Raw genomic sequence first — 26949 nt, 5'->3', positions numbered from 1 at the left:
AGAGAGAGAGATAAAGACAGAGAGAGAGAGAGAGTGAGAAAGTGAGAGAGAGAGGGGGTGGGGAGAGAAAGAGAGGGAGAGGGGGGAATGAGAGAGTGATAAAGACAGAGAGAGAGAGAGTGAGAAAGTGAGAGAGAGAGAGAGATGGTCTGAACAGCCATCAGGAAGATGTCTGCCTGGACACTGTCGATGAGGGAGGGGGCGGTCCAAGCCCTGTGTGTAAACACTTAGCCCAGGATATTGGAATATTGATCCAGACTGTGGTTAGGGGCCTGGGAGGGGAGGGGGGTTGGGGGGATGGGGCAAGAAAATAAAAGGAAAAGAAAGTGTATCGCTGAGCTGTATGCTTCCTGAATTAAACACACACACCGGTATTTACAGCACCGGGGTGTGGAAATAAGGGGACTTTTTGAATCGATTGTCTGCTTGTATTGATTTTTTATTTTTATTTTCTGTAAGTTTGGCGCGAGAATATCGGAGACCAAGCTGCAGAGAATGATTTCCGCCCACAGAAATAAGCAAAGAAATAGGTACTACAAATAATAATAATAATAATGAATAATAATAATAATAATAATGATAACTAATTTTCTAGGTGGTCTAAAAATAGTGCCTTGCTGACCCCGACAGAGAATGGTTTTAGATGTTTTTGGGGCAGGGAGGAGGGGGAGGTGCTGGGTGCCCTTGTTTAAATCTGAAGCTGGGAAATGGGGAGGGGGGAGTGTTATTATCTTATAGAGGATTAGATTTGACTTCCTGTCAGCAGGCTGTAGTGGTGAGTGGCTGGGGAGGGGGGTGGGGGGGGCGAATGGGGCGGGGGTGGTTCCTGGGTAACAGCCTGCCAGTGTGGGTGGGTTGGGCAAGAAGGGGGGAGGGGCGTCTGTGACATCGTGACACAGATGAGCTCATTGTTGGGGGGGGGGGGGGGGGAGGTGGGGAAGGGGAGTCGGCAGCTTGCTCTCTCTCCCTCGCTCTCCCTCTTGCTCTCCCTCCCTCCCTCTCTCCCTCTCTCCCTCTGGCGTGCGGTGTGTTGTTGTGACAGCAGAGAGAGAGAGAGAGAGAGAGAGAGAGAGAGAGAGAGCGGACGAGCACAGTTCCGCTGTGGTGAGGTCGGGGCTGTTTCTCCTCCTGCTGGGGGGGTGCTCGCCGTGTTTTTCGAGCCGTACCCCGTGAGCGCGCCTCGCCCTGCCGGTCGCCATGGTGGGGGACCTCTTCTTCTGGGGCTTCTGCTGCCTGAAGCTGTGGAAACGGGAGAAGAAGGTAGGAGATGCGGTCTTCCTCCTCTCCCTCCTCTCCCTCTCTCCCTCCGCGTCCTGATGGGTTTTTAGGTGCGCCATGGACTGTGAGCGGCTGGGGGGTGGGGCAGTGGGGGGCGGTCAGCGCAGAAAGCAGAGTTGAGTGCAGCTTGCTCTCTGTGTTATCCTCCTGTTAGCATGCGCAGAGTTACCAGCTGCTGTTAGCCTGGCAGAGTCTGTGTTAGCGTTTGGTTATTTTTATTTTTGGTAAAAAAATTGTAAAGGTATCTGTGGCTGAGAAGGGTGGGTGGGGCAGGAGGGGAGGGTGGGGGAGGGTCTGGGGTTAATGGAATTGCAGCTGTTTATGAGGCACCACATGGTGTGTGTGTGTGTGTGTGCGTGAGAGAGAGTATGTGTGTGTGTCTGTGTGTGAGTGAGAGTGTGTGTGTCTGTGTGTTAAACAGAGAGTGTGTGTATGTTTGTGTATGCGTGTACGGATGTGTGTATGTGTGTGTGAGTGTATGTTTGTCTGTGTGTGGGCGTGCGTGTATGAGTGTGTGTGTGTGTGTGTGTTTGTGTGTGTATGTATGTTGAACACACCTGAACACTACTGTACTGAGCACCAGTTCTCTGCTCTTGATCTCCTGATTTGTCCGATTCCTGATTAAGACTCTGTACTGAGTCATTGCGTTGACTCCTTGATTGATTGATTGATGCCCGCGTGAGGTTATGAGACCCTGCTGCCTCTCTGTGTGTTCGCTCCCTTTCACATTCAGGGACAAATCCAGACGTGCGCTTCAGTTCGTTTTCCGTGTAAGTCTCACTATTTCGCTGGTGAGTTCTGGGGAAAATGCACTCAAGTCCCGTGCTGGATTCAGCCCTTCGTCTTCATGATCCTGTCTGTGGCATATTTACATCCGATGCGGGGTCCCTGTGCTGTGTCTCTGACACGCTCTGTTTTGACTCTCCGGACTGAGCGTGTGTGTCGAGGCCTTGTTTTGGATCGCTAGCAAAACTCTGTCTTTCCCCAGAGAGCTCGCCGCAGTCCTGACACACTGACACAGAGCCATCAGGAGGAGAGATTCGTAGTTTTTGGGACTTTAAATATAAAAAAAACATGTGTTAAATGAAAATGAATTGGCCAAGTAAACAACATCTATCGTTGCTTTTCAATGTCATAATGGCAAGGTTATCGTGTTTAGTATTATCGTTAAAGTACGGAAATGGTTATCTGTGTGGGTGATGTGGGGTTGGAGGATTCTCCTGGCTTGAGCTTGGGCCTTGGTGGGTGGTCACCAGCTTTGCCCCATGCCCCTTGTCTGAATTCTGCTGTTTGGGTTCTTTGAATTGGCTGGTTGTGGAGTTAAATTTGGCCGGGTAATGGAACTCCTTAATGTTTCTGTAGCCTGGTTTCCTAATGCATTTATGTCTCTCTTATTCATCTCGGATTCAGAGTGAGTCCTTCTGTGTGTGTGTGTGTGTGTGTGTTGCAACAGTGAGGCCGGGGTCCAAGTGGCATATCGTATGATGAATTGGTACATCTCGTTCTGCTTAAGAGGCTGTGCTTCATTTCCAAGAGAAGACATTGCTACCCTCAAAGAACTTCTGTGACTTAAAAAGAAAAAAAAAAACCAGGAAAACAAACAAGGAAAAAACAGAAACCTTTTGAATGTGTATAACTTGAACCTTGTGAGCTGTTCTTTTTGAATGGCCTTCAAAATGAGAGATAATTCTCACGATTTCAGATCCTGTTCATCCTGTTATAGCGCAGACCTTCCTAAGTACCAGCAGGCCTGCAGCCTGAGTTAATTAAAGGCACGATAACTTCATTATCCGTGAGACACACCGCGCTGCTTCCAGCTTCCTGGTGGAAGATGGGAGTTCCTGGCATGGAACTTTCAGGTCAACAATGGGAGTCTGTCATCTCGGTCGCCATGGCATCTTTGTTTGGCAGTTCCTGTCGTGCTCCGGTTCATTATTAGGGGTGATTATCAGAGCGCTCCTTCAGTTTGACGCTGCCACCCATCTGGGAAGAAAAAAAAAAAAAATCTCTGTGGCACAGAGCTTAACTCGTTGCGGTAGAGAGAAGAGCAGGTCATTGTCTGACCTCGTTCTCCGTCACACAGGAGCCCTTTGTAATGACAAGCAGCGCCAGCACGCGTTTTAGTGATTGTGTTGGGTGTTGTCCAGGCAGGTCCGACTGGGTTGCATGCTGGGGTCTGACTGAACCAGAACTGCATGTAATGGGTTTGGGTCAGTTCTGCCTGTAGAGGGTAGGAGTTACTGGGTCAGTCTGAGAGCTCAAATACCTCCCCGTATTGGCAAAAGCTGCATCTCCAGTTCTCTCTTTTTCACTGTCTCAGGCTGACCCAGGCTAGCCACTCAGAGCCCCAGGCTAGCCGCTCAGAGCCCAGGCTAGGTGCTCAGAGCCCAGGCTAGCCGCTCAGAGCCCAGGCTAGCCGCTCAGAGCCCCAGGCTAGCCGCTCAGAGCCCAGGCTAGCCGCTCAGAGCCCTGGCTAGCCGCTCAGAGCCCAGGCTAGCTGCTCAGAGCCCAGGCTAGCCGCTGCGCTAACGGTGACTGCGTCTTTCGCGCGCGGTTAGCGCCGGACTCCTGACTGCCGTGTGAGTCATCAGTGCGACTCAGGATCAGCAGGACCCGACGCTACCGCTCACGCATTAACTATGCCAGACACGCTCAACACTGACTGCGTTCAGTGCAGCACAGAGAGGACAGGAGGAGTATCACAAGAGTGGAGTATCTGATGAGTGTACACAATCTGTGGATCTGTAGAACATCATGTGGTTCGGCTGCAGAACTCTGTAGAACATCATGTGATTCCACTGCAGAACTCTGTAGAACATCGTGTGGTTCCACTGCAGAACTCTGTAGAACATCGTGTGGTTCCGCTGCAGAACTCTGTAGAACATCATGTGGTTCCACTGAAGAACTCTGTAGAACATCGTGTGGTTCCGCTGCAGAACTCTGTAGAACATCATGTGGTCCCGCTGCAGAACTCTGTAGAACATCATGTGGTCCCGCTGCAGAACTCTGTAGAACATCATGTGGTCCCGCTGCAGAACTCTGTAGACCACCAGTGAAAGGCCCTGAATCTGCCAGAGCCACTGAGGGGGGCTCCTCCACTCAGTTCCAATCAAATCAATTAGAGAAGTAAATGAGCCGTAAAATGAACAGGTGTTGGTAACCAGGGGAGACGGCGGTGTGGGGTCCTCGCTCTACGCTGTGCGTCGCGCGGGTCTCTAGCCCCTCGCTTCTTCGTCTTTAGCCCTCCTCTTCCTCTACCTTTGAAGTGAAAGCCTCTCTCCACTGTGGGTGGAAACGGCTGTCACTCAGTGGACATGTGGCTGCAAAGACTCTGGGTGGAGTGACAAGTGGCAGACAGAATGCAAGTGTGTCACCCCCCCCAACCCCCCCCCAACCCTTACCTCACCCCTCTTACACAAGTCACAAATTCTTAAAGGAAACTCCACAAGGCTAAAAATAAAAGCGCACACAAAAACAAAATGGAAAAACACTCGCAATTCAGTTTCTTATTCATCTTCTGGTACCATTATCTTTACAAGAAACCTTCATGAAAAATTCTGCAGAAAATCTGACATAATGTGACATAGAAGTAGATAGATACATGAGTTTGTATTTTTATTATGTTTTATTATATAATAAATGCACAGTAGATGTTGAGTGTTTGATTTGTTGGGTGTGGAGCTCACACTGTTGAGTGAGTGAGTGATTTGTTTGTTGTCTGAAGTAGCGCTTAACTCACTGTCTGACCCACTGTTTCAGGCTGATGAAATGGTCCTAAATGAATCAGACAGTGAAGTCACCCTCTTGTGAGCAATGCTGGATGTTTGTATGCTTTTATACCTGTTTGTCATAGAAGCGCCCCAGACAGCAGCTTGTGTATCTGAGTTGGACTTATCTTTTAGTATCTGCCTGAGCTGAGCTTCTAAAACAGCGTGTTACACACCCTGTGTGCGTGTGTGTGTGTGTGTGTGTGTGTATAGGTTGTGTGAAGCATAATCTTGTGCGAAATTACACTTTCCTCATGTATTCTTTTCATTCTCTCTATAGTGCTGTGACACACACACACGCGCGCGCACCCACACACATACGCGCACACACACACACACGCGCACATACGCACACACGCACACACACACACACACGTACGCATACCCACTATCTTGCTGACTCAGGGGAATTTGAGAAGAGGAGGATGGGATTCCTTCATGGCAGGAGGTTGTTTTTGTTGCTTCATTGGCCCTCTGTCATCAACATCCCACTCTCTTTCCGTCCCACTCACTCTTTAATCATCTTTCCCTCTCTTCCCCCCCCCCCCCCCTTCCCATCTCAGGTTGCTGGGGAACAGAAGTACCACCCGGAGTGTTTTGCATGTTTGGGCTGTGGGTCGTTCATCGGGGATGGGGACACCTACGCCCTGGTGGAGCGCACCAAGCTGTACTGGTGAGTGTGTGAGGGTGGAGTCGGGGGGGGGGGGGGGGGGTGGAGTCAGGGAGGGGGGGGGGGAAATCGATCTCCTGGTCATCAGGCCTGGGGGTCAATTCCATTTCAATTCAGCCAGTTCAGGAAATAGTTTGAAAATATGTGGCTATTTTTAAGCTAATTAATTTAATTGATTTAATTGAAGTGGAATTTCCCCCCAGTCTCTGCATGAGCTCTTTGGTGTTGATCCACAAAAACAGTCGGGCATATACTGACCTAGGATCAGCCTAATGCCAGTACAGGAAATGAGGTTTCCATGGAGAATCTGTAAAGTGTCTCCACACAATGCCATTGTGACCTCGCTCAGTGGGGCCTTGTGAGGTCACAGTGCCATACTTAGGAAGGTCACGATGCTGGTGAGGTCACAATGTGTATATGCCGTTATGACACTGCGTTTGTGAATGTGGAAGCATAAATACTTGTGATATCGGCCTAAAACGTCCGGTCAGGTTGTAAACAATGGCAGTGACTGCAGTCTGGAATCAGTGACTAATCTGGATGAATAAAGATGGAAAAGTTATAGTGTCTGCATCTGCGCTAAGGTTAAAGTACTAAAAGTGAGATTAGCCTAACATGCTGCAGCCGCAGCAACAAATAAAGCACTTGGAGTAAAGTCAAGCTTTATAAAACTACATCCAGGGAATTTTTGCACATGGACCGGTAACACTTTTCCCTGACCATCACTTCACTATTTACCACTTTGGACACTATTGTACAGGCAAACGAATGCTGAAACCCATATTACCCATAAACAGTAGCAATGAAACTGGGGCGATGTGTTTCTAGATTCCACGAAATGGTGGGTTTTCAGCGGGCTAGTGTCAACTGTCATGTACAGAAGCTAAAGTTATAGCTAAAGAAACAGCATAACCTGTTGACGTTTTTCTGTAGTGGAGGTCACAATACTTAGAATGTATGTGTGGGTTTTGTGCTATAACTCCTCCTCCCCTGCAGTGGGCACTGTTACTACCAGAACATCGTCACCCCGGTGACCCTGCCGGACTCGTCGTGCTCCAGGATTCCGCACACGGTGACGCTGGTGTCCATCCCAGCCTCTGTGGACGGGAAGCGGGGACTCTCCGTCTCCATCGACCAGAGCTGCAGCCCGGGGAGCTGCGAGCCTGACTCCAGCCCCACCGTCAGAGTGTCCGAGTGAGTGTGTGTGTGTGTGTGTGAGTGTGTGAGTGTGTGTGAACCCGACTCCAGCCCCACCGTCGGAGTGTGTGTGTGTGTGAGTGTGTGTGAACCCGACTCCAGCCCCTCCATCAGAGTGTCCGAGTGAGTGTGTGTGTGTGAGTGCGTGTGTGTGGGTGTGTCTGTGTGTCTGTGTGTGTGTGTCTGTGTGTGTGTGTGTGTGTGTGTGTGTGAGTGTGTATAGTGTGTGTTTGTGACTTTGTGTGTGTGTGTGTGACAGCTCTCTGTATCTCCTCTCCAGGTTGGACTCAGACTGTATAAGCCCGGATGTGAAGAGCTCAGTACACGTTGGGGATCGGATACTGGAGATCAACGGCACCCCCATCCGAAATGTCCCACTGGATGAGGTAACTTCCCCCCCCCACCCCATCTGCCCACCCCCAATCCCTTACCCCATCAGCCACAGTCACCACCCAGTCATATGCACACTGAACCATAACTATGTACTCTCTCTCTCTCTCGCTCTCTCTCTCTCTCAGATTGACCTGCTGATCCAGGAGACGGGGCGTCTCCTGCAGCTGACCATAGAGCACGACCCCCATGACCGGGGCCGTGGGGAGGGGCAGGTGGATGGGCCTGCGTTGCCCGCGGAAACGCCCAGCCCAGTCAGACCCCCCCTCACAGTCCCCACGAGCCTGGACATCTGCAACCTCCGCTCCAGAGCCATCACGTAAGGACACACACACTCACACACACACACACACACACACACCCTCTCTCACACACACACACGACTGTTATCTCTGTCGCCCCCTGCAGGCGAAGCTGCAGTGTAGATGACTCTCTGTCTCCCCCTGCAGGCGAAGCTGCAATATAGATGACTCTCTGTCGCCCCCTGCAGGCGAAGCTGCAGTATAGATGACTCTCTGTCTCCCCCTGCAGGCGAAGCTGCAGTATAGACAAGTCTCCGTGCTCCAGCAGTGCGGCCTCTCCTCTCTCTCAGAAGAAGGACATCGGGCGCTCCGAGTCCCTGCGCGTGGTCTCCAGCGACAGTACGCACCGCATCTTCCGGCCGTCCGACCTCATCCATGGCGAGGTCCTGGGGAGGGGCTGCTTTGGGCAGGCCATCAAGGTACGGCGCCCCCTAGCGGCCTGGTGGACCCAGCGTAGGGATTCTGGAAGCCGCTATAAACACCACCACTGCCCGTGAACACTTATCGAGTATTTGCTTGACTGTTCAGTTCCATAAGTTGTGTGGCTGTTGACTGTAAATTATATAAGCTTCTGTGTTTTTCTTATGAAATCCGGCCAGTTTAGTAGTGCTGTCATACGATGGTTCCATTTTCAAATGCTATTTGGATTATTAAAAAAAAAAAGAGGAAAAGGCATTTGAGTGTGAAAATTTCTGTTCAAATGTGAAAGGAACACAATGCACTGCATATTACCACTGTATTCCTCTCAACCTGGGTCGTGTTAAACCCAAAATAAACCTGCCATTTTAGTCTCCTTAGTTGGTAGAGGAAGTCGCTAAGTCAGGTCATTGCTATGTTGTCTGACAGACACGACTCTTTCACTTCATCACTGGTGCCATTTGTACACTTCTTTAGTGAATTAAGTGGATAAAAAGGAGCTCTTTGCAAGTGGGCCATTTGGTGTTTTTGACAAATAACCTGTAGGCCTGACATGTTGGTCAAATTCTGATGTGCAATTCAACATTTAATATTGTAATATATATTTTGAATATGTATTTATTTGAATTTATGTTTTTGAAGTAATATTCAAACATAATGTTTGGCCAGTGTTGACAGCCCTAGAATTTAGTCGATAGAGCTCGCATTGTGCGTATGCCTCTGGTACGTGTCGTCTGTCTGTTCTGAGTTTCATGTGTGTCTGCCCCGTATCTCACATGCTTGTGGTGTATGCCTTGTGGACGTGTGCTGATGACGTCACTCCTGTGTGTTGCTAGGTGACGCACCGAGAAACAGGGGAGGTGATGGTAATGAAGGAGCTGTTGCGGTTTGACGACGAGACCCAGCGGACCTTCCTCAAGGAGGTGTGTGTGTGTGTGTGTGTGTGTGTGTGTGTACGTGTGTGTGTGCGTGTGTGTGTGTGTCTGGCTGTGAACGTTTGCTAAATGCCTAAATTTGGCAGCCTTTATAGTGTATACATACCTGCCCCCCCCCCCCCAGGTGAAAGTGATGCGCTGTCTGGACCATCCCAACGTCCTAAAATTCATTGGCGTCCTGTACAAGGACAAGAGGCTCAACTTCATCGCAGAGTACATCAAAGGAGGAACACTCCGAGAAATCATCAAGAAAATGGTGTGTGTGTGTGTCTTCTCTTGCATTTCTGCCTTTGTTGGGACATGGACCTCTATGCACACCAAACGCGTGTGTGCGCCTGTCTGTGTGTGTGTTTCCTGTACATGTGCATGTTTGTGTGTGTGGCGTGTGTCTTCTCTTGTATTTCTATCTTTGTGGGGACCTGCATGCACTCCAAACAAGTCCAAAAGGAAAGGGTGATATTAGTATCCATGAAGCACACTGTGTGTAACCCCTTTGACACACTGAAGTGCACATTCCTTATCTTTCTGTTTTCTCATGTGTAATTTCCTCAGTAATAGTCACGCTCCAAAAATGCCCAGGCCGCCTTCCTCTTTGACATGCAAACTGATAAAGTTTCTTTATCTCCTCCCCACAGGACAGCAAGTATCCGTGGAAACAGCGAGTCAGCTTCGCCAAGGACATCGCTGCCGGGATGGTGAGCGCGTCCGTGCTCTCTGCAGCTGAGTCCTACAACTATGCTGCCCCCTTGTGGTCACGACATTGACATAGCAACAAACAAAAAAAATACAGCTCAATGTTATTGGCTCAGAAAAATGTTCCACAGTAAAGGCAGTTTTGTGAGAAATTTCCCCCGGGATTTTTCTGAGGTCCTTTGTGAGTTCACACACTGAGTACTCCGTGTGCTGTACAGGAAATGCCAGCGTGTACATCAGTGGGGTGACGGAAGTGTGCGTACTGGGACTGTAGCTCTGGGGGGTTGCTGGTTCAGTTCCCAGGTGTGACACAGGGCTGTTGGACCCCTGGGGAAAGGGATTTTGTCCTGAGCTGACTTCCAGCTGTAAAAATAATTACCTTTTTATAATTAACTTTTTTTTAAGTATCAAAAAATCACTCAAACAAGATTATATTAACATTAAATAAACAAATTAACATACCGCAAAATGGTTTGCTCTGATAAACAAATTATTTTCTTTATTTTGTATCTCTTTCTGTCTTGCTCTCCTCCTCTTCACCACCTATTTCTCTCTCCCTCTCTTCATTTTTCAGACCTATCTTCATTCCATGAACATCATCCACAGGGATCTGAACTCACACAACTGTCTAGTGAGAGAGGTGAGTGACAAGCACATACTCATACTGATACTATTTGGATGGTGTTGGGTTTGAATCCCTTCTGTCTGTGTGTCTGTAAAGAGAGTGAGACGTTTATTCTACAAAGATAAAAGTGTTGGGTTCTAACCCTTCCCCCCCTCTCTCTCTCCCTCTGTCTTCCCTCTCCCCCCCTCTCTGTCTCCCCCCCCCCGCAGAATAACAGTGTGGTGGTGGCAGATTTCGGGTTGTCGCGCCTCATGGTGGAAGACCGGTCCCAGGACGGTCTCTCCCCGGGGAAGATCCCGGGCCTGAAGAAGCCGGACCGCAGGAAGAGGTACACCGTGGTGGGGAACCCCTACTGGATGGCCCCCGAAATGATCCACGGTGAGGGGGCGGGGCCGAGGCTTCGTTTTTATTTGGGAGGGTTTGCTTACTTAGTTTGGTTGGCTAATAGCTAACCGTGATTGGCTGCTCTAACCCGCGTCGCTGGGCGTGTCTCCTGCAGGGAAGAGCTACGACGAGCGGGTGGACATCTTCTCCTTCGGCATCATGCTGTGTGAGGTGAGAACCGTGCGCGGACAGTGTGTGGGGTTATTCAACACACAGGATAACATTACAACAGGATAACACAGGATAACATTACAACAGGATAACATAGGATAGCATTACAACAGGATAACACAGGATAACATTACAACAGGACAACACAGGATAACATTACAACAGGATAACATAGGATAACATACGATAACATTTTAACACAGGCTAACACAAGATAACAATGTATGCTTATGCAGCACACAGGATAACATTGTAACAGGATGACATATAGCATTTTAACACAGGATAACAATGTAGGATTATTCACACTCGGGATAACCTTAATTTTAGGCTCTATTCTCCTGCTATATTTCCTTTTTAATTTATGGTTCCATGCAGCATATGACACTGAATGGGTCATAATGTAATACAGTGGCCAGGGAAAGCCGGGAGGTTGCAAGTTCAAATCCCGAAGTGACAGTGTTATTGTCACCCTGAAATGTACAATCCTGTACTTTACTTTTATTGTGTTACATATAAGAAGACTTGCGTGTGTTATATTCATATTTAATACAGCTGTATACTTACGGAAGCAATTCAGGTTCAGTATTTCTGCTTGACAGCTATGCCCAAAAGCCCAGTTCCTTAGCCATGATACTCTCCTGGCGTGGAGCGTATGCTCTACAGCAGCAATGAGAGCAAACGCCAAGACAGATTTCATTTCCTGGGTTGACTGAGGAAAAAAACGTTATTTGTCGTGACTTGAGCACGGCGCTCGAGGTGAAATCGTGTCAGTGCACATGCATCCGTTTGGACGAAAGTGTAATGAGGCGTAGAGTCTGATCAGAGTCAGTTTGGCTGGCGGTGCTGAGCTGGTGTGTGCCCTGTCTGACAGTGTGTGTGTGTCCCCCACCTCACCCCCCCCCCCCCCCCAGATTATCGGGAGGGTGAACGCTGACCCGGACTACTTGCCCCGGACCATGGACTTTGGGCTGAACGTGGGGGGGTTCCTGGAACACTTCTGCCCCCCAGACTGCCCCCCCTCTTTCTTCCCCATCGCCGCCCGCTGCTGTGACCTGGACCCAGACAAACGGTGAGGAGGCACCCCTGAACCCCGAACCCCTGAACCCCCAACCTGTAAACCCTGAACCCCCGAACCACCCAGCCCCCAGTCCCCAAACTCTAAACCCCCAATCCCCGAACCCTGAACCACCAATCCCTGAACCCTGAATCACCAAATCAGCAAACCCTAAGCCACAAACTCCAAATTCCCAATCCCTGAACCGCCAAACCACCAACCCTGAACCTCAAACCTGAACCTCTAAACTTGAAACCACCAATTTACAACCCCCAAACCTGAACCCCCAACCCCCAACCATGTATTTTAGGAACGGAGTCTCATAGTAAATAAAAATATTTCTCTCTCTCTCTCCAGCCCTCCCTTCTCTCAGCTGGAGGAGTGGCTGGAGAACCTGAAGATGCACCTGGACATCCGGTTGCCCCTGGCCTCCGAGCTGGACCAGGTCGACCAGGCCTTCTGGCAGAACCACGTCCGCTCGGAGAACAGACTGCACCCCCACCCCGAGCAGCCCGAGTAGGGCCGGATCGAACCGGAGCAGACTGGACCCTGTGGGGCAGAGGGGGGCGGGGCTTCATCAACCCGCTTTCACACCCACGAGGCAGCTGTCACATGGTTGGGTCGCCATGGCGATGAGGTGGCGAGGGTAGGGGAGTGTCTTTTCTTTAACGGTGACCACCATCTCTGTAGGGGGGCTCGTAAAGAGGGTGTTTCCAGAACAGGGGACCGTTCCTGTGAGAGAGAAAAAAAATTAAAAAACAGCTTTTTTTTTTTCTTCCTGCGGAATTCTTGCCAGATCCACCACCGCATCTCTCAGCTTCAGCTTCAGAACCATCCGCAGATCAGCTTCAGCCCGCGAATCGCTGGCGTCTCCTGCTCTTAGCACGCTCACCCCTCCCTCCCGCCCCGCGTAAAACATCACCGCTTTAGCACCAGCCAGCCTCAAACCAGAGAGGCGGAACACGGAACGCGGAACAGAGAACGCGGAACACGGAACGCTGTCCGTCTCTTCTGTCCATTTCTCTCACCGTAGCTCAGTGCAGTCCTGAAAAAAACACAAGAAAAACATAAAAAAAAACACTTGAAGTGTTGCTGTGAAAACATGGATTGTTTTGTTGTTGTTCCCCCCCTCCACCCCTCTGGCTGTTTTGGGGACTCACAGAGCAGGGGCTACAGGGGCATCAGACTCTGTCTGAATGCAGTTTTAATCCTGAAAATGAGAAAAAAATAATATATATTTATTTAAATGAGTTTGAAACTTTTCTAAAATGTCGAGAGCTCCCAAAGACCCATTTCGAGCGTTAGGACTCCCAGCGGTGAGGTCATCGTCACCGTCGCTCAGTAACCAATCAGAAATGCCTGTTTCCACAAGGTCAAAGTGCGTGTAGGCAGCCCATAGATACAGGGCTACTGGATCTCACATGCCCATAAGAAACTAAAGTGTCTCATGTAAACTGTGTGGCTCCATCAGAAGCACACCTGTATCTGTGTGCCGGAAGCAGCCTGGATTTTCCCGGAATGATCCGGAATGTTCCATGGTGTGTGTGTGTGCGTCCTTTTGAGACTCACCGGGAAACGGGAGTCATTTTAATGGGTGTCGGAGACGAACCACTTGTCAGATCCAGTAGGTCTGTGTGTGTGTGACTCCTGCTTTGTGTTCTGTCTCTGTTGTGTCATGCTGTGTGTGTGTGTGTGTGTGTGTGAGAGAGAGAGTGTGTGTGTGTGTGTGTTGGCCCGGCCTGTACCTTTTTCTCTCAGCAAACTCTCCCTACAGCTCATGGTAGTTCAGTCGTGTACGTTTATTATTTTTTCACCTGGCTGAAATCTTCCATCGTTGTACTGTACATAGCTCGCTGATGCTGTTGTGTACTGTAAATGTGCTGTAATATGTTATATAGGGTGTACATACTTGTTTTATATACTGTTTGGCCGTGTTCTACTAAGATACATGTTGAAAAATCGGGATTTTAAAAACAACAGTGTTTGGGACTGTACTTGAAAGTGCATAATGGCTGTTTGGTGGGATCAGAGGTCTCTTCCTGTTACCCAGGGGTCAAAGGTCAGCAGGTCGCCTGTTGCCATGGAGAAGGAAGTCCTTTTAGTGTGTACCACCGGTCCATTTCTACCATCATACATTTGTCTGTGGTCACGTTGGTTGAGATCACATTATGTGGTCTTGGACTTTTTAAATTGTTGCTTAGTTACTGTTTCACGAAACACAATCGGCCAACCAATCAGATTAGGCCACGCCCATAGAACGGGATGTCTCATCTTGTCGATCAGCCTCAGATATTGGTATATATTCCTGTTAATTTATTTTGTATAAATGATAAGGAGAAGAAGGATAATTGTCTCACAGAAAAATTATGTTTTTAAGTGATATCGGTAGACTGTTAACAGTGCTGGCATTCTGTGGGGTTAGGAAATCTTCCCTGTCATTGCTGGTAAAGGCAGCTGTAAGTGTCTATGTACATACCTTTCTCTCCATCTGTGTTGGTCTCTCTATCACTCTCCCTCTCCTCCCATTTTTCTGTACCTCTGTCTGTGTGTCCCTCTCTTTCACACATGCTCTTGTGTTCTCTCATTTCCTTCAGTCATGTTCTCCCTCTCTCTCTTTCTTTCTCTGGCTGTCTGTCAGCCATGGGCACGTTTTCCCCACCATGATGTTCATTTAAAGATTATACCGGTGCAGTGGTGTGATGTGATAGAGAAACTGCTATGCATAATCTGTTGGAGAAGAGGAGGCGATGCATGTATTGGTCAAAATGTCACACATCCTATAGGTGCACCAGTCAGTGTACGCTTGTGTTTGAAATGTTCCATATGCTGTAGCCTCTGAAGTCTTTACATGCAGTTCAGTACGTGGCAGTGACATTACCAGCGTATGTATTTAAAATTTTACACCTATATTTTGTATATTGGCTTCACATTTTAAGCTTTTTCTACACTTTGCTGCGGAATCGAGGTTTAAAAACAAAACGTCATAGAAACCCTCTGATGAACTGCAACTGCTGTGGCCCTCGGTGGATTTTAAAGATTGCACTATATTTTCCAGAAGCCATGAGGCCATTTTAACTGTAAGAGTGAAAGCGTCTGTGAGGACTATGCAGGCTTATTTCCCCCTTGTGTACCGTATCCAAGAGAAGTAAGATTTCACACCCTGTGCGGCGTCAGTAGGAAAAAAAATCTCCCAAAAGACCAACGGGTTCAACCTGTACGAATGTGTGCACCCAATCAGCAAATTCACTGGGAGAGCTTTAAACGAACGGCTTCTTAAAATGCCCAAAATGAGGAAATCTTGCCGCACGTGGGGGACGCTTTTAAAAGTGTGGGGTCTTGTGGAAGTGGCTTGCCAAAGTTCGGCTCTGTCTTTGAGTGTAAAATTCGGTGTTTAGCCGGGATGGGTCTGTCGTCGCTAAGCGCTACGATCTCCCGGAAGCGGGAGTTAATTTGCCCACACTTCGGCTCCTTCGTGCTCGGCTCACTTCCGGTCTGTGAATCCAAACGTCTTCATCAGGAAGAAAAAAAGACAGCGCGCACCGCTTCATCTGTACTTCTCTCCCGGTTATCTGTCCTGCGATTATCCGTTTCATTAGCGGCTAGGCTAGCAGTAGTAGGCTAGTGATCTTGAGTCATCCTGCTTACAAACTCAAATAACCAAGCTGACTCCCCTACGAAACCCCGAGTCAGTCGGTCTTATGCACGTTTTGGTGAAGTAGCCACAGAAATTCAGAAGCTTCTGCAGTGGGATGTGCTGTGTCTTCTTTCGGTCCGTCAACGTTGACTGTCTCTGTGCGTCTGTGGAGATGTTGCCATGGTGATTATTTGCGAAACGATCCTTTTACCTCTGAACTTTGCCGTGCCTTTTTGCTGAACGCTGGCCTTGCCAACAACTCGCTGCGTCTCTGTTTTTGAGCGAATTTTTGTCTTGTAAGTGTAAACCTGTACAGATCTTACATCATTGCTGATGTTCTGCTGATGTTCTTCTTTCACGATACTCTCGGACGCTCAATGTCATGTTTATATATTTTTTTCATATCCCCCGCTTTTATCTCTATTTTATTTTTTACACAAACTGTGAAGAAGAAAAAAAAACCTCTGCACTTTAGTTCGGGAACGACAACGTGAGTCACTGGTGGCGACTATTTAACTGTAGCTGGAATAAAATTGCCACTCCTTCAAGAAAACAGTCTTTTTTGCCTTATTTTGCTTATAACTGCATGAATTTCATTTTGTCTATATTCTGTTATTTCTATTTTACATTTCATGGGAAATGTAATGAGTGCAATCTACACACATGCAAGCTTTTGAAACACAATCACGACCCACAATGTGAAAACTGTACAGAAATGCAAGTTACTGGCAAACACTCATCGCACACAAATAAAAGGAGAGTAGATCTGAAAGGGATCAGAAAATTATATATTATTTTACATTTGTTTCTTTTAATTAATATTTTAATTTAAATGTTGACTCCCACAAAGGCGGGGTATTTTGGGACTGTCTGCCCAAGCTTAAAAAATGTCGCTCATCTGGGGGAACTAAATTAGAATGGCGGGTTTGTGTGAGCAGTGAGCCGTCCTTAATTTATACTTGCTTGCAGGTTTGGTTTATGGCTATATACTCTCATTTAAAACACTCTCTCTCTCTTTCTCACACACACACACACACACACACACATGCACTGCTCTCAAACATATTATTTTTTTTGCTGAATTAATTGGTTAATGTCGTGGAGTATCGAGAAGACTCCAATCAGGCTCAGCACAGGAAAATCACTGCTGTGTATATTTATTCCCAGTAGTATCAAAAATCCCAGTATGCCTTGCAGTAGAATGTTTTTGTTCTCTTAGTTTTTAAACAATCTTTCTGATGTTGGATGTCTTTTTAGTATGCTTTTACTGTATAAACTTTAACACGGTGTCTGTGGCGTACCAGTTTCGGTCTGTGGAATTTAGCTGGGATTATTTTTTCCGGCATTAGAACTTTAGTGGGACTTAGTGGAATGTTTTCTGTAGTTAATTACACATTAATTACCGGTAACACGCAATGTGGCTCCTGCACTGCACCTGTGGTTTAGGTAATAACTGTGGAGGACATCTAAAAATAGCAGGGTTTCACTGCTACAGCCGGCACTGTTATCAGAACGAAAATAAAACTAAATACTAGGCTATTACTGCGTGGGAAACGATAGTTCAGTCATTTCCGTTTTTTTTTTTTTGTTTTTTTTGAGGACACCCGTAGGCACACGGTTGCTAATAGCATGTGGAAATGGCGTTGGAGTTTTGGTCAGCAGGGCCTGGGATCAGAGAGGATGTGTAAAGACAGTCAGTCTGGGACCCTGTCCGCAGTTAATTAGTAGCTGGAGTGTTCGGCCGGTCCTGTTGAAAAGCAGGGGCGATTGTACTGGTTAAATTTTGGTCAATTTTATACAAGTACAATCTGTGCTTCAGCTTAACTTCAGAGTCTCTCCTTTGCAGTCTTTAATTCTTAAATTTAAGTCTTAAATTCTTGTCCCCCCCAACTCCCCCACCCCCCTCCTTCCCTCAACCTCTCTCTACTCCCCCAAAGCAGCACCCCCCCCACCTTCCCTCACCCTGCCCCCTCCCCTTACCTCAATCTCCCTCTACTCCCCCAGAGCAGCACCCCCCCACCTTACCTCATCCTCCCCCCCCCTTACCTCACCCTGCCCCCTCCCCTTAACTCAATCTCCCTCTTCTCCCCCAGAGCAGCCCCCATCCCGGGTGTGGCATAGCCAGGGGGGGATGCGGGTTCAAGCTCGCCTGTACCCCTGAGACACCAGTCTGACACATGCTGTTCAGAATTCCCCGCGTCAGCATATTTTGGTATTTTTGTCAGCACCTCTGTGTTATTGGGGGCCTCTCTGTCTGTCCCAGCAGAACAAGGGGGGGGGATTCTGGGATATTATAAGGTTCTCACCCCCTCCCCGTTCAGGACAGTGCAGACAAGCACACTCTTTCTTCCGAAACATGCAATGACTAGTCATCGTTTCTTTTCACACCACAGCCCACAACTTTGCACAGACGTGAGTCAGAGGAAGACACCTGTCTGGCCAACAGGGGGTGCTGGTGAGCAATGAGACACTGCTGTTCCCACCAGCAGAGTCCCTTTGTCCCTGGGCAACAGCAAAGTGTGGATCTTACTCTCTCTCTCTCACACACTCTCACACACACTTGCTCTCTCTTTCTCACACACACACTCCATCTCTCTCTCACACACACACACACACACACACACTCTCTCTCTCACACACACTCTCACACACACTTGCTCTCTCTTTCTCACACACACACTCCATCTCTCTCTCACACACACACACACACACACACACTCTCTCTCTCTCTCACACACGCTCACACACACACTTGCTCTCTCTTTCTCACACACACACTCCATCTCTCTCTCTCTCTCTCGCACTCAGACACTCATAAATAGAAGCACACATTCTCTCTTTGTCAGTGTAAATGGGTTAGTGTTTAGACTTCCTAGAAGTGGGCTCCAGGGTGGGAGGATAAATGTCTTCCAGTTTAAAAAAGAAAGAAAAAAACCACAACCAAACCGATGCTAAAAAAAAGGTTTGGTCCAAATGATGGTGGTGTTTTATCTTTTGATGTCTGTCTAACATGAGACAGATAGGAGAGCTCGTCAGCTTCAGCAGCTGAGAAAGCCATCAGAAACCACCCCAGCTACAATGCAGTCCTCCACCCTCAGGAGGAGAAAAAAAAAACATACATGAAAGGATTTAATTTAGGGTCAATTACACAAGCCGGGTTGCCAGATTGGACACGCCCCGCTCAGTGTGCGTGACTGTCCTGTACAGTAACAGGACACTGACAACATCACAAGAGACTGCTTTGCGGAATTCTGTGGGTTCTAGAACACAGGGTTCCGTGTGTGTGTGTGTATGTGTGTGGCTTGTGCATGTGTGTGTGCGTGCGTGTATGTGCATGTGTGTGGGTGTGTGTGTGTGTGTTTATGGGACGTGTGTGCATGTGTGTGTGTGTGTGTGTGTGGTGTGCCCCCTTCTCTGTGCTGGGAGCTGTAACTAGCAGTTATCGTGGTTAACTGCTCCCAGATAAAAGGCACGTCCCTGCTGGCCTGCTCGTGTCTGTAATGTGGTCCCCACAGCGCACCCACAACTTCAGCAGATGAAACTCGGTAAGACATTGGGTGGAGGGGTTCGCCCTGACGCTAACGCTTGTGTTGACCCATTCATTTTTCAGTAGATTGAACCTTCACAAACATTTTCCTCATTGTAATGTTGTGGGGTCGTATTGTTTTTACATTAATTAACGTCTGTCTTCAGTGAAACAAGAAGGCTAAGTAAATGTCACTGTCTGTACATTAGGCCACTGTGACGAAAATATTAAAATAATAGTTTATAATAAAATTACTTGTTTATCAATGTCAGGGTACATAAACCACGTACTATATTTAATTTATCTGGTGTAACGAATTTTTAACAGGTAATGTCAGTCACGAGAGGACAGAGCGACGGAGCGCCCACGTGCTTTTGTTTTTATTTTACTGGTCTGGCGGACTGGAGCACGTATGACGTCGCGTGAGGGGGAGGATACCGCTACAGTGCCCGTCAGAACTGCGTCTTCACTGAGTCGCCACTGAGCAACGGAGAGAAGTGCAGTCTCGTGCAGGCTGCAGTAGGCTGCCGTAGCACAGTGAATCAGGGAGCTCGAGCCCTTTGCAAGCTTCCTGGTAGCTAATCTCCAACTGGCACGACGGGCTTTCTTGCAAACACGGGGGAATTACGGCAAGCAACAAACAAAAATAAACGCTGAAAGCGAAGAACGGGATTCTGTCCAAAACACCAGGGAGCGTGCGGAATGGAGAACTCGTCGGCCAATAACATGTTCAGGAACTCTGCGTTTCATTACGGTGAGTAGAAACCAAGCTATTCTGGAGGATTAAACTGGATATTTAAACAGGTTGTTTACTCCTTGATGTCGTTGTTTAGGTAGGGTATAACCTACGTCAGTCACATGAACCAAGCCTAAATGACAGCTGTAGTTGTTTCCTGTGCGCATGTGTAATGCACTCCTTAAGTTAAATGAACTGACTTATTTGAATGTACTGCACGCGGATTGACCAGTACCGTATTACTACGGATCTTTAATCGGATGCGCTCGTGTCCTGGAATAATGTTTGCCAATAATGCACCTATAATAACAACCGCAGTATTTAAATATTACCGTGCTAATTAGATTTTTTTCTAATTAGTAGCGTACATTCCTGAATCTTGGACTTTAAAATTGCGCTCAGAGGTCCAATGTCACCAATTTCTTGGATGGCAACCGGCTTTGCGTAGTGCGAACAAATAAGCTCACAATGGGACTGCTCTTAAATTAGATGCGCATGGCAGAATTTTGGAGCTCGGTAAAATAAGGCTGCATTATATGGGCGTAATAAAAAGTATTTTATTTGAAATTAGTTGAACTACCTACCTGTCTGGGTCTGGGTACTGGGCAGACTTGCTAAATCAGCAGCTTGCTTTGCGGTGACCATATTTCGAGATGGTTGATCGCAGTGGAGCTTTGGTGAGAAAGCGTGCCTTCACCTGAGTCAAACTTAAGACTGTCTGCCCTCTCTCCTCCCCTGATGCTTCCTCCCAGGCACGCGACTGACCTGGCACTTACTGTGCGCACGCACCTCCGCGAGGACTCGCTTGGTATACTGCCAGCTTTTAAAGAGAGGAATTAAGGTTACTGATAAGCCCGCGGAGTGTATCCTCCGTTCTCATGTCTCCACGAGTTGGACGGGACGTGCAATGTTAGGCTACTGCCAGTGACCTACTTCTGTTTTTCATAAATACCCTTTGGAGATTTGTTTTGACTCTTGTGGTCCAAACAACGTTTCTGTCTAAATTCGTTTCCTGTCGGCAATACTGATGTGTGGTTAGTTTTTTTATGTGTGATGAGTTTTCATGGTGACAATATTCAGTGTTCACTGAAATAGAACTAATGGCTGTCACCGCGTTTGCATCTTTTTGCATCCGTGGTCTTCCGGAACCCAGGAACACAATGTCCCGTGGACTGCTGTTAAACTCGGCTCTGTGAAGTACGCGCTCGGGGCTTTCTCGCTCACCCCTCGGCAGCTGGTCCCGCCGTCGTCTGGCCCAGAGTCTACTAATCCGACTCCGCGCGTAACCGCGACCGCTAAAAAGACAGGCTGGAATTTACGCGCTGCCGGATCCGTGCCTGAGGGGCCGACTCTGCTAACGCGCTTGTCTGGCAGGGCACGTAGAGTCAGGGCGTTCAGGCGCTGCAAGATCATGTCTGGTCTGTGTCAAGAGACGCTCTTTTATGCTCTCGGTTACAGAGGGAAAATGTGATATATATATATATATATATATATCACATTTTCTGCCTGGGAGGGAGAGTTTCAGGGCCCAAAACAGGGTGGTTGGCCTCCAGCAGACCCTGGGGCTCTCCAGGACCAGGGTTGGGGACCCCAGCAGACCCTGTGCCTCTCCAGGACCAGGGCTGGGGACCCCAGCAGACCCTGTGGCCCTCCAGGACCAGGGTTGGGGACTCCAACAGACCCAGGGGGTCTCCAGGACCAGGGCTGGGGACCCTGGCAGACCCTGGGGCTCTACAAGAGCAGGGCTGGGGACCCCAGCTTTAGGGCATCCCCCTGCCTCATGCTTTTGTGATCCCCTCTTATGATTGGCTGGATCAGGTGCTCAGTTACTGTGGCAACGTGTGTGTTGCAATGTGAAAAAGAAGCAGTTGGCTGACTTCAGAGACATCATAAGTTGTTCATCTGTTTGGTATTACAGTTCAAATTTTATAGATGAAATGTACTATAATACAAATTAGTTGCAATAAAATAAATACAGATATGGGCCATATACATCATTTACAGGTATGATATATTTCTGAATCCAATATGTTACTTTTCTCATACAGAACACACATTGTGTCATGTACCAGTACTTTTATTTAGCTCATTTAACACATTAAATCTATTAGTCGTTAATTAAGTGTAACTGTTAATCATGTATCATTATTCATTAATAAAACTATTCAATAACATAGGCAAGAAAGACAGTAACTGGGCAGGGTTTTTTTGGGTTTCGGTTTTGACATTTTGGGTTTGACATTTTGGTGCCCTATTTTATCATGTATTATTATTTTTATGAAGTTTAAACAAAACAAAACAAAGATTAGTCATCATTTTGATTTATTAATGTCCAGAGAGAGAGACATAGGCAGGAGGAGAGGGACCGAGAGAAAGAATGAGAGCATTCTTTTTTGCATAGAGCAGCTATGGTGACAGGCAATCGATTTGCTGAATTTGCATGTAATGGCTCTCTGTTGTGGAGTGAAGACATTGTGTGAGGGACAAGCTCAGACTTCTGATGGGTAGTTCTGTGATATCTCCTCCAGGGACAGGCAGACGCACAGAAACAAGCAGTCTGAAAAAAACGAGGATTATCTCAGTCGTTTTCTTTCTTTCTAAAAATTCTTCCGTGACACGTTTCTGTAGGAGAAACCAAGTGCAGCGGGAGCATCTGGTTTAGGGATGAATTACTGAATTATTCAGGATTAGAAATGGACTCCCATCAGTCCAGAAGTAGATCTGAGCGAGGCAGCCTGGCCATTGTCCCATACGCTGCATTAGCCAGACCTTGTTATTGGTGTTACTGTGGCCTGCACGCCTATCCCCAGTGACCCACGAGGCTGAGATGGATGATGCGTATGGTGAGGGACATTAGGGAGTCGTGCCCAAGCCCAGGGGTAACAGAACCACAGGCTGCATATCAGCGCTAAAGCCTCAGCTATAACGCTGGAGAAAATGGCATTTCTCCTCTGGGGATGGGCCAGATGTGGAACACAGCTGGCTCTCTCTGTTTTTTTTTTCCACAGGAACGAAGGCTTTTAATTAGCAGGCTGGCGAAGGTTTCAGTTTCCGCCGTCACCTTACGTTCGGATGATGACGACTTTATTTTTGTTTGTCTGTCTTGCTTTTCATGGCAATCCGACGGTTTTCCCCGGAACGTTCCGGAATTCCTCCCCTGCGGTTCCCGGCTCCTGTGCTCCAGACGAAGAGGTAAGGGGCGCTGGACTTTCACGCCGTTGGTTTTCACTACGGCTGCGGTCTCTCGGTCGCTGGCATGCTCTCTGCGTGGAAATGCGGTTGAGTCTGCGTTCTTCAGCTGAGGCTGTGGGCGCCGATCTCAGTTTGAGGATTTAGGTTTAAGCCGCTGATTTCACTCAGGAGACGTCGTCCAGCTGAATGTCTGTGGAGGATCCAAAATGGCCGCTGACTGTGTGTAGGGTGATATGGTGGATAGGGAATAGCCAGGCCTTTAGGAAACCAGAGCCTCCAGGGCATTATCTTTTCCTGCGACGGTATTGTGAGTATCTGTGTGTCAGGTTGTCTGAGACGTCTAAATCTCAAACAAAGGTGTAAACGCTGTAAATCTTCTACTGTAAACTCAGAACGTGTTTCCTGGGAGATAATCGAGCGCCACAGCTTGTGTGGCATCCCTCTGGGAGGATCAGGGCATTAGCTCAGACCTTTAAGCCTGTTGCAGGGGGTTGTGGGTAATCGGAGGTGACAGTAATGCCTCGGCCTCACAGGTAGAGTTTAAGCCCCTCCCACTTCTCTGGTACCTTTCACCTCTGCTCCAAACCCTGACACTAACCCTAACCCTAACCCCCCCCTCAACATAACCCTAACTCTAACCCTCCCCTAACCTAACTATAACCTTCCCCTAACCATAGCCCTAACCCTCCCAAAACCATAACTCTAACCTTCCCCTGACCCACCCATGCAGCACCCCAGTGAAGGTCCGCCCCTGACCTGAATGTGACCTCCGTGGGCCAGCCCGAGTAGCGCCAGGGCCAGAGGACACTGCTGCGCCCCCCGCAGTAAATAATTAAACATGGGTTTCGGGAGGACTGGGGCACGGTCGATACGGGGAGGTGTAGGGTTACCCCCAGAGGGGTGCAGAGGTGCCCCCCCACAGCTGCAGGAGAGTGTTGGCCTGGATGTGCATAGGGATTCTCTCTCTCTCCCAGAGACACTGTACAGACTTGCCTCTGTACTGCAGGGGGAAGGGGTGATTGATCAGTGTTAGGTGTGTGTGTGTGTGTGTGTGTGTGTGTGTGTGTGTGTGTGTGTGTGTGTGCGCGTGTGTGTGTTTGTGTGTGAATGTGTATGCACTGTGTGAGTATGCATGTGTGTGTGTGTGTGTGAGAGAGAGAGACACATACAGTAACATGTAATTAGTCTGTGTGGCATGTGTGACTGGAGAGCCACAGCATTTAGGGTCAGGGAAGAGGTGGGTCAGCCAGCTCTTATGTGATGGTGTTGACCCTGTCAACCCAGAGCTCCTCTCTTTCTCTGTCTATCATCCTCTCATTCTCTGTCTCTCTCTCTCTCTCTGTCTGTCGTCCTCTCATTCTCTCTCTCTCTCTCTCCCTCTGTCTGTCATCCTCTCATTCTCTCTCTCTCTCTCTTTCTCTCTCTCTCCCTCTCTCTCTGTCTGTCGTCCTCTCATTCTCTCTCTCTCTCTCTCTCTCTCCTGAAATCTGTCTGCCTTTCCCTGTCCTCCTTTCCTCCAGGCCTGTTGTTGTTCCAGGATTGCGAAGGTGCAAAGGGAATGTTTGTTTTGCTGTACATGTCACAGGGGGAGGGTTGTGTCCTGGTGTGTGGATGAGGCCTTTTTGTGTGGTGCAGTGATATTTTTGATATAAAAAAAGCTCCTTTACTAAAAGGGCCATTTCTGTTTGGAGAACTCTGTCTGCTCAGGCCTCCTAATGCCACAGATAATTCCCTAATCCTCTTGCCACGAACATTCGACTGGGCCCCAGATACCCGGGCCGAAATGAAAGAGGGGCATTGTGTGCTCAGGGTCCAGAGGTCTCTCAGAGAGAGCTGTGCTGAAGTGCAGGCGGTGGGAACCTCTGCAGTTAGACCGCTCAGTCAGCCTGTGCAGTAGCCTGTGCAGCAGTCTCTGCAGCAGCCTGTGACAGATCGTCCGTTCAGGCCAGCGTAGAACTAGCTGTGTCCAGGGTTTTCAGAGCCAAGCCAGGCCTACAGGTGGGAAAAAATGTGCAATTGTTAGCAGCATTTAAAAAATCACTGATTGGTGATTATGATTGCTTCCCGTCGCAGTGTAACCTCCTGGCCACTAGAGGTCACTCACTGTGTCAGGGGAGTGTGCTTTAGGAAGCTCAGCTTGTTTTATGTAAACTGCTGTCAGACTTTGAAATGCTGCTTATGCATCTTTCCTTTAAAGGTTTTTTGAAAATGTAACTTTTCTCCTTTTTTCTTTTTGCTCTTTTTATCTCTCATCACCTTCCTCCCCCCTTGTACCCCCCACTCTGTAACCCCTCTCCCAATATCTGACTCCTCTGTTATTCTCTAAATCCTTCCCAATGTCTGACTCCTCTCCCCTGCTATCTAATCCCCCCCTCCTCTCACTGACCTCTCGCCTTTATGTTCATCCTTCCTGGCTCTTTCCCTTCCATCTGGCCCCTCCCCCTACTCCCTGGCCCCTCCCTCTACTGCCTGGCCCCTCCTCCCCACTAGTTTTCCTCTCTGGAGGACTCGGAGGACTCTGAGCTGGACCACAATGCCCTGCGGGACCCCGCACCAAACATGGCCAACCCCTTCGCCAGCCGGGACTCTCTGAGGGAGCACCAGCCGGCGAGCCCCGTGCGCCCCCCCACCCCCGGCACCCCGGCCTTCCTGCGCCCCTCGGTGGTGGGCCGGACCTTCAGCGTGCCCCCCCTCGAACCCGAGCCCCTCCGCCGCTTCCAGATGAGCTCCCTGGACTCCCCGCTCAGCCCCTCCTCCCGGCCCAAGAGCCCCTGGGGCCGCTTCGACCCCTACGACTCCGCAGAGGTACGCCCCGAAAGGGAGAGAGGAACTGAACCGAGTCGAGGTGAATCAAAAGAGTGATTTGGTTTGAATCGAAGTGAACTGATTTGAAATGAGGGGAATTGATTCGAATCTGTGAATTGACTTGAATCAGAATGCATTGATGTGAATCTAGTGAACTGATTTGAATCAGTGAATTGATTTGAGTCAAAGTGGGTTAATTTGAATTGAAGGGAACTGACAGGCTACTCGGTCAGTAAGAGTGCCCAGCATGAGGCACTGGTACATCAGCGAGCGATAGAAAAAACCTGAAACGGATGGGAGGGGACCGGCGTTGAGTGGCTTTGCAGGGCTGGGGGATTGAGTAGGGCTGGTTTAGAGCTTCAGATCAGTCCGTTCTCAGTATCTACACCTCTCCACACCCGGCGGTCTGTGTGTGTAAACTACTCAGAGACACACAGCACTGATCAGCACCGGACATCGCGTGACAGGTCCTGTCCGTCGCCTGACTCAGACCTCTAACTGGAAATGTTCTCCAGTTCCATCCCAGCACTGGCAGTGAGATAATTAAACCAGCAGGCTCTGGGTGGAAAGGGTCCTGTAATGATCTGGGCCTAAATTTAGCCCCAGGCCTGACATTACGGCTCCTAATGACACGCTAACAGCAGCGTCTGAGGCTGAGGGAGCTTCATCTGCGGCTGCAGAAGTCCCGGGGAAAAATGTCTGTGTGTGTGTGTGAGAGTGTGTGTGACCGTGTGTGTGTGTGTGTGTGTGTGTGTGTGACTGTGTGTGTGTGTGTGTATGTGTGCGTGTGTATGTGTGCGTGTGTGCGTGTGTGTGTGTGTGTGTATGTGTGTGTGCACGCACGGGTGTGTTGTTTATGCACAGAGTTACCGATTCTGTTTGAAGTCAGAGTTTTGCCTCTAATCAAACGTGAATTAAAGAGACTCCTTATTTTGGCTCGCTGAGAACAACGTCATTAAAAGCTCATCTCCATCACTGTGTGTCTTCAAACATTATTAAGAGCTCATTAAGATGGGGCAGAAAAAACCAGCCACACATGTCTGTCAAACTGTCGCCTTAATATTAACTTTATATTATTATTCTATGTTAAATAAAATAAGCATTATAACAAGTAAAATATATCAGGGATTATTTTCTGACACATTGAAAATTACATTTCAAGATATGTTT

General features: G+C 48.4%; 2 protein-coding genes across 7 annotated transcripts in view; both read left to right on the top strand.

Moving 5' to 3' along the window:
• LOC118235999 (LIM domain kinase 1-like) overlaps positions 1 to 16073 on the top strand; it is a 31220-nt gene extending 15147 nt beyond the window's left edge. For 2 of the 4 annotated variants that reach the window (XM_035433960.1, XM_035433961.1), the window contains exons 3-15: positions 5609 to 5718; positions 6712 to 6909; positions 7193 to 7298; positions 7431 to 7621; positions 7834 to 8023; positions 8858 to 8944; positions 9081 to 9212; positions 9592 to 9651; positions 10224 to 10289; positions 10484 to 10652; positions 10774 to 10829; positions 11744 to 11901; positions 12244 to 12406. In XM_035433960.1, coding sequence (XP_035289851.1) covers positions 5609 to 5718; positions 6712 to 6909; positions 7193 to 7298; positions 7431 to 7621; positions 7834 to 8023; positions 8858 to 8944; positions 9081 to 9212; positions 9592 to 9651; positions 10224 to 10289; positions 10484 to 10652; positions 10774 to 10829; positions 11744 to 11901; positions 12244 to 12406 — 1686 coding nt within the window. Of the gene's footprint in view, positions 1 to 1032; positions 1261 to 5608; positions 5719 to 6711; positions 6910 to 7192; positions 7299 to 7430; positions 7622 to 7833; positions 8024 to 8857; positions 8945 to 9080; positions 9213 to 9591; positions 9652 to 10223; positions 10290 to 10483; positions 10653 to 10773; positions 10830 to 11743; positions 11902 to 12243 lie in introns of those variants that run through there. The other 2 variants (XM_035433962.1, XM_035433959.1) reach the window with 2 other exon arrangements.
• A 3422-nt stretch (positions 16074 to 19495) lies between these two features.
• Positions 19496 to 26949, top strand: part of LOC118234856 (septin-5-like) — a 23079-nt gene continuing 15625 nt past the window's right edge. The window contains exons 1-3 of one of the 3 annotated variants that reach the window (XM_035431671.1): positions 19496 to 19800; positions 22898 to 22974; positions 25465 to 25779. In XM_035431671.1, coding sequence (XP_035287562.1) covers positions 19749 to 19800; positions 22898 to 22974; positions 25465 to 25779 — 444 coding nt within the window. In that variant the 5' untranslated portion in view covers positions 19496 to 19748. The remainder of the gene's footprint in view (positions 19801 to 22897; positions 22975 to 25464; positions 25780 to 26949) is intronic. The other 2 variants (XM_035431670.1, XM_035431672.1) reach the window with 2 other exon arrangements.

The sequence above is a fragment of the Anguilla anguilla genome, chromosome 9 (genome assembly GCF_013347855.1).
Source record: "Anguilla anguilla isolate fAngAng1 chromosome 9, fAngAng1.pri, whole genome shotgun sequence".
Classification (NCBI taxonomy): Eukaryota; Metazoa; Chordata; class Actinopteri; order Anguilliformes; family Anguillidae; genus Anguilla; species Anguilla anguilla.
Note: the sequence above shows the minus strand (reverse complement) of the source record. Positions and strands in the feature narration are given on the sequence as shown.